Source organism: Alternaria atra (genome assembly GCF_907166805.1).
Source record: "Alternaria atra isolate CS162 genome assembly, contig: 23, whole genome shotgun sequence".
In the NCBI taxonomy this organism is placed as follows: Eukaryota; Fungi; Ascomycota; class Dothideomycetes; order Pleosporales; family Pleosporaceae; genus Alternaria; species Alternaria atra.
In genome coordinates this window covers 3,898,994-3,905,073 of record NW_025091321.1, presented here as the reverse complement: position 1 = coordinate 3,905,073, position 6,080 = coordinate 3,898,994, and the positions used below count along the sequence as shown (strand labels likewise).

The window sequence follows — 6,080 nt, the reverse complement described above, 5'->3', positions numbered from 1 at the left end:
TGCTTATTGGCTCAGAGCGATGCGACGACAAGTCTACGCTCACACCAGCAGCGAGGCTGAACTTTAGCATGCAGTAGTTTTCTATTGATTGTTTGGACAGGTTCTCTATGGAGTGAGATTATACAACCTATGTCGTGGAGGCCTAAATGCCAGCGCAATGTGCTACCTTCGGGCGTAATCTGACAGAAAGAGGTGAGACAAGTGTACACGATCATTGATACGCACTCCATATCTCATCCCTTCTTCCTTTCATACTACATGTTGAAATTGAACTCTCAAGAAAATCACCATGGCGCAGAGGTCTTTATATGTTGCAAGCCTCGTGCCACTTCTATTCGCGGTGCTCTACTTCCAACTAGGCAACCTCTCAGCCTTCTACAACTATGCTCTCCAAGCGTTGCAGACGCCGTCCACAGATATCCTGGGTCAAGCTCCAACCATCGGGAAACCACCCATCATCATGGCAGCGACCCCCGCCTTCAGCCACATGGAAAAGATCACAACAATCGCCCAAGGCCTCATCTCACTCGGCTATCCAGTAAACTTCATCACCGGCCCAGAGTTCAAAGACTCCATTGAATCAATCGGCGCAACGTACATCCCCATCGAAGGGCAAGGTCCGCAGATCTTTTCCGACGAAGACTTAGCAACGTTCATCGGTCTACAAGGCTACGAGCTCGAAGTCTTCGCTACCACGGCTATCTTCATCAAGACCATACCTGCGCAGTACCGTACCCTGCAACGAACCTTTCGAGAATTTCGCGACCAACATGGCGAGGAACAGAAGATGATTTACATCTTCGACTTTACATTCGGTGGCCTGTCACCCGTCATGCAAGGCGCGCCTGGCATTCGTCCTGATGCAGCAATTGGTATAGGTCTGGCTCCATATGTAGCGGCTAGTAACGACACTTTCCCTTTCCGTTCGGGAAGGTACCCGGACACTAGTTCAGAGAGCAAGAAGATTCATTTCGAGGCGCAACAAGCTCAGGACAAAGACCATCCTATTGATAAGCCTGTTAACGAAGCTGTCAACGCCATGCTTCGACAGATGGGTGCGACGAGGGATACACCAAGCTTCAACCACCTGGCGAGCTATGCTTCGGATGTTTTCCTTCAATACGGTGTTCCTGCTTTTGAATGGGAGCGTAGCGACTGGCGACCGAACCTCAAGTTCATGGGTGCACCTGTGTCGGTGGGAATCGCCGATCACATGCTCCCAGAGTGGTGGAACGATGTTCTTGAGGCGAAGGCAGCCGGAAAGAAGATCATAGCTGTGTCTTCCAGCAGCGTGGTTTACGATACAGGTGCGCTGATCAAACCGGCTCTGGAAGCATTCGGAGGAAGGGAGGATGTGTTCGTCATTGCTACGTTGGTCACTTCTGATGTCGAGATGCTTGACTTTAAGATCCTGGAGAATGCGAGAGTGGCAAAGTTTATTCCTTTGGATCTTGCGCTGCCCTATGTATGTATACCCGTGGTATACGTGGGGACTTGGCTTCCCCATTGCTAACACGAAAATAGGTGACGGTCCTAGTCACAAATGGCGGATACGGCACCGTCCAACAATCTCTTCGCGCCGGTGTACCTATGATCATGTCTGGAGTTGGACAGGATAAACTGCACACAGGAGCTCTCATTAATTACAAAGGCTTTGGTATCTACCATGCCTTACCCCAGGTAACGGCCGAACTGCTGACCGACGATTTCGATAAGATTTTGGGAAATCAGACGTATAGGTATATCCTCTTTTCCTTTCTTCTTTTGCAAGATTGTGTAAGGAGATCGAGGGCTAACGAGGAGTAGCAAAAGACTTGAGGCGGTAAAGAAGGAGTATGAAAAGTACAACGCCGTTGATGTTGTGGAGCAAACGATACAACAAGTACTTAATGGTAAAGGAGCCTTTTAGGCATGCGTATAAGGGTTAGCGATATATTGCCATGGGTTGTGGTATGTTCTCAAAGTCAGTTGTCAGGGAACCAAACATGGATGTGGTTAGTTGTATAGCGAGTATTACTGGTATCACAAGGTATGGGGGAACGATATCGGTTGATGGGTATCCATGTCAAGAATTCTGTCCGGGTCGTCCATCTCAGTGTGGAGTTCAGGTAGCGAGAGAAAGTTCGTTCTCATCAATGGTACAGTGCGCGTGCATTTCCACGCCACGCAATTGCAGTGACTGTGAACTTGTTGCGTGTAGGAGCAGCACTTCGCCTAGTGTAGCTAAGAACCAGATCATAGGTACTGGTGATGTCGTCCGAGTGGTCTCTCAGATAGCAGTCTGTTCCGAAGAGTGCAAGTTCATCGTGTGTGCTCGGCGTCTGCAAACCGGGGTGGTTGGGAATTTGCGAAGATGTAGGATGCTCCCATTGTTACTATTTCTATGATTTCCAACCTCGTGTAAAATTTAAACTCGCTCACTACTAAGAAGAGTTTACAAAAATTGTAGGATGACAAAATTGAAGACGTCCACTACCGTGGTATCCTGACCATGTCAACTTTCTGCTTGGGCGGAATAGTCCAAAAACAAAGTGTCATCAACACCAGCAGCGCATCATCTATTGAACGGGTTGCTGAGGACAAAAACAATGTCCCCTGCCAGACTCGAACTGGCGGCCTTGGGATATCTACTAGAGTCTAGTAGTCATACATGATGATATGAGACCCACGTGATAACCAACTACACCAAGGAGACGTTTACTGCACCAACGGAGTTGGTAGAGCTGATTGATGACTAATTTCTTGGGAAGATCGTACTTGATGTTAGCGGGCTGGAAGGTAGGATGAGTTAGAAAAGTACTGGCTCAGTGACACATTGCTGTTTGCGTGTGGGTACTCGCTACGATGATTCTGCTCCGATTGTGGGACCAAAGTCTGAACTTCCTACCAATGAACCAACCAAATATGCAAGTAACAGACAAGTCCATAGTACTACTAGCAATCGGTTAACCAATAAACTAATGTGTGTTAACTTGCAAGTGGCGAGAGGTTCAAGTCCGCTCACATGTCCACTTTTGGACCCATTTGACACGGCAAAAAGCTACAACTTCGCGGACAAGTCCTCCTAGCTAGAGAAGCCTACGACCGCAAAAAGAATGGTCACTACGAGGGTCGAACTCGCGACCTTGGCGTTATTAGCACCACGCTCTAACCAACTGAGCTAAGCGACCGTTGTTGAGTTGTTTTCGATGAAAGAAAACCAACGATAACGGTTTATCAGGAGAAGATATTGGCAGCACTACTCTAGGTGCTTGAAGTAGTATATGGAGTCTTCGTTGATGTTGTCAGCACTGGATGGACGAAGTATGGTGGGGTAAAAAATCTGGTTCGGAGTTTGCGGATGAATGTCAAGGTGGGGCAACGGCAGAGCTTGCAACAATCAAGAGGTATACCTGGTCGATCTGACATAATCGAGGTGCTCACGTTGACTGGTTGTTTCCGAAATGGGGGCGATGGATTCGTACTTTGACCAAGTTGAAGAAGATGTGTTGTTGTTAAAGGCTTCATTGTCGAGCCAGGGGTATCTCAAAATGCGAATCAAACCAACGCCAGCGCTATGCACATGTGAATCTTGAGTATGGCGTGCAACAATAGTCTGCTCGCGGATATTAAGCGGTCGTTCGTGGCGGATGTCGTGGCGGATATTGTGCCTGACGGTTGTTGATGGGTAATGTGAAGAAAGAGCATCGATGGAGGCCATGATGCACCGTGACACAAACTCGCCCTTGGACAGCCTAAGCAACTCAGATGCAGACATGGGTCGTAAATCGTTAGCCGTCAGTCTTCGCTATCAGCCACCAAGTTGTCCCAAATACTTCTCAACCTCGTCGTTGCCGTAGAACATCTTCTGCAGCTTATCGTGTCTCTTCTTTTGGACTTGTGCAAGTTTTCTCACTTTGCCAGCATCGAGCCTGCCCTCTCTGACGTCTGCGCGGCTTGCGCCACCTAACGCCTTCCTCTGGGAGTGCTCTTTCTTGTCTATTCCTAAGCCTAGCTTATCTCGCTTCTCCTTGGGTACCAGTGGGAAAAGCATGCCTTGACCACTGGTACCCAAGCCTTGTCGCGCATCGACGTCGTAGCCGTGCTTCTCCATATACTTTAGTCCCATTCTCGTCCGGTCGATTGCGGAGGGTATGGGGGCTCGTGGTAGTGCAGCTTGGTGTGCAGGGCTTAGATAATGTATTCGCTGGTCCGTCTCTTTGACAGGCTCGCCGCATATACCGCACCGAGGATATGCGTCAGGTTCTGGTTGTGGCTGGCCATTCGGAAACATTATGGCAAGGTACTTCTCAGCCATGGTTTTGCCATTTGTCGATGTCGTCGTTGGTTGGACTTCGGGGGCGGATGAGACGAATTTGATCGGGTTCTTCCAGAGCCCGCGTCCAAAAGCGCGCTGTTCAACGAAAGGCTTTGTGGAGACGTCGGGATCCTCTTCAACAAGCTCGTCCTCGTAATGCTCATCTCCAGCTGCCGGCACCGGGGTGGGAACGGTCATTGTTGCGGCTTGCTAGTGGCGCCTCTGATGGTGAAAAGATGTCGTGAATTTAAAGTTTTCCGGCGGCGAAAGGAGCGACACCGCCGTGCAGAATAGTCGAGGTGAAGAGTGAAGTTTGCGTGGTGAAGCCAGGCGGCGTTCTACGACGCGCAATCACATGCTATGACGCCACGTGGATCTGCTTAGCGAGCCACCATTGATCCGCGTTCCTGAACATCTTCCGCCTCCCGTCCCACCAACAACCAAGATGCCGGTCAATATCCTTGCCACGGCCTTTGACTCGGGTCTTGAATCTATTCCATACGGCTGGGCTGTATTGAAGTTTGCCTCTGTTTGTGCAGTCCTGTACGTCTTGAAATGGTACTTCAATGGCGCGACCAATGGGTCGGAGCGGAATATGCATTCCAAGGTGGTTATGGTGACGGTAAGCCTAGGCTACATGAAGACATGAGATCTTTATACTGACGCACACAAAGGGAGGAACGGCTGGTATAGGCGCTGAAGTGGTAAGAGGCCTGGCATCTCGAGGTGCACAGATTGTTCTCCTGGTTCGACAACCACTCGTCGACCCCTTCCTCGTCGACTACATCGAAGACCTCCGAACCCAAACGGGCAATGAGCTCATCACCGCCGAGCATGTCGACCTTGAGGATCTACACAGCATACGTCAGTTTGCAACAAAATGGGTGGACAACGCACCACCGCGACGTTTGGACACAATCATCCTCTGCGCGAACACGATGACCCCATCAGGGGGGAAACCAACTCAGACAGAAGACGGGCTAGAGTCGACTTGGGGGCTTAATTACATGGCCAACTTCCACTTGTTGAGTATACTCAGCCCCGCACTACGTGCTCAACCTCCTGATCGAGACGTTCGAATCATCTTCGGTACATGCCCGGCCTACGTGGGAGGAAAGCTCCCAGGTGCCGATGCAAACTCGAAGAAAGACGGAAAGACCGATCCTGGACAGCTCGACTTCACTCCCTCCACCGTTTACGCAACCTCCAAGCTGGCCCTCATGACATTCGCTGTCGCCTTCCAGAAACATCTCACAAACTACGTCCGCCCCGATAAGAAGCCTATGAATGCGCGCGTAATCATGGTCGACCCAGGCTGGACACGAACACCTGGTATGCGACGATACCTTACCTTCGGTTCGCTGTTTGGGCTGGCAATGTACCTCGTTACATGGCCGCTGTGGTGGCTTATACTCAAGAGCCCCGACCAGGGTGCACAAACCTTCCTATACGCCGCCATGGAGGCTCAGTGGGGTCGAGGAGAAGGAGCATACTTCCTCAAGGAATGTAGGAGAACCATCTGGACAAGGAAGGAAATTGATGATGAGCTGCTACAGAAGAAGCTGTGGGAGAGCAGTGAGAAGACGATCGAGATCCTTGAGAAGGAGAGCGCAAAGAGAAGGGCGGCTGAGAAGAAGAAGCAGAAGGAGAAGTCTGAGGGCAAGAGCACTGCGAAGGAGACCAGTGGAGAGGCCAAGCAACGGAAGTAGAAATCGACAACGTCAAGCTCTTAGGACTCGAGACTTTACTAGGTTCACGCGCTATGGTGTACATATCTGTTCAA

At 50.2% G+C, this 6,080-nt stretch overlaps 3 protein-coding genes across 3 annotated transcripts; 2 read left to right on the top strand and 1 right to left on the bottom strand.

The window, feature by feature from the left end:
- Positions 1 to 289: 289 nt before the first annotated feature.
- Positions 290 to 1,909, top strand: ALTATR162_LOCUS4848 (uncharacterized protein; the record flags this gene model as incomplete). Its single annotated transcript, XM_043312463.1, has 3 exons — positions 290 to 1,465; positions 1,525 to 1,739; positions 1,807 to 1,909. The coding sequence occupies 3 exons, from the start codon at positions 290 to 292 to the stop codon at positions 1,907 to 1,909; spliced, it is 1,494 nt and encodes a 497-aa protein (XP_043168398.1).
- A 1,881-nt stretch (positions 1,910 to 3,790) lies between these two features.
- ALTATR162_LOCUS4847 (uncharacterized protein) lies at positions 3,791 to 4,495 on the bottom strand (the record flags this gene model as incomplete). Its single annotated transcript, XM_043312462.1, has 1 exon — positions 3,791 to 4,495. One exon carries the CDS (start codon positions 4,493 to 4,495, stop codon positions 3,791 to 3,793), a length of 705 nt encoding a protein of 234 aa, XP_043168397.1.
- A 247-nt stretch (positions 4,496 to 4,742) lies between these two features.
- Positions 4,743 to 6,006, top strand: ALTATR162_LOCUS4846 (uncharacterized protein; the record flags this gene model as incomplete). The annotated part of the gene is made up of 2 exons (XM_043312461.1): positions 4,743 to 4,919; positions 4,972 to 6,006. 2 exons carry the CDS (start codon positions 4,743 to 4,745, stop codon positions 6,004 to 6,006), a joined length of 1,212 nt encoding a protein of 403 aa, XP_043168396.1.
- Positions 6,007 to 6,080: the final 74 nt, after the last annotated feature.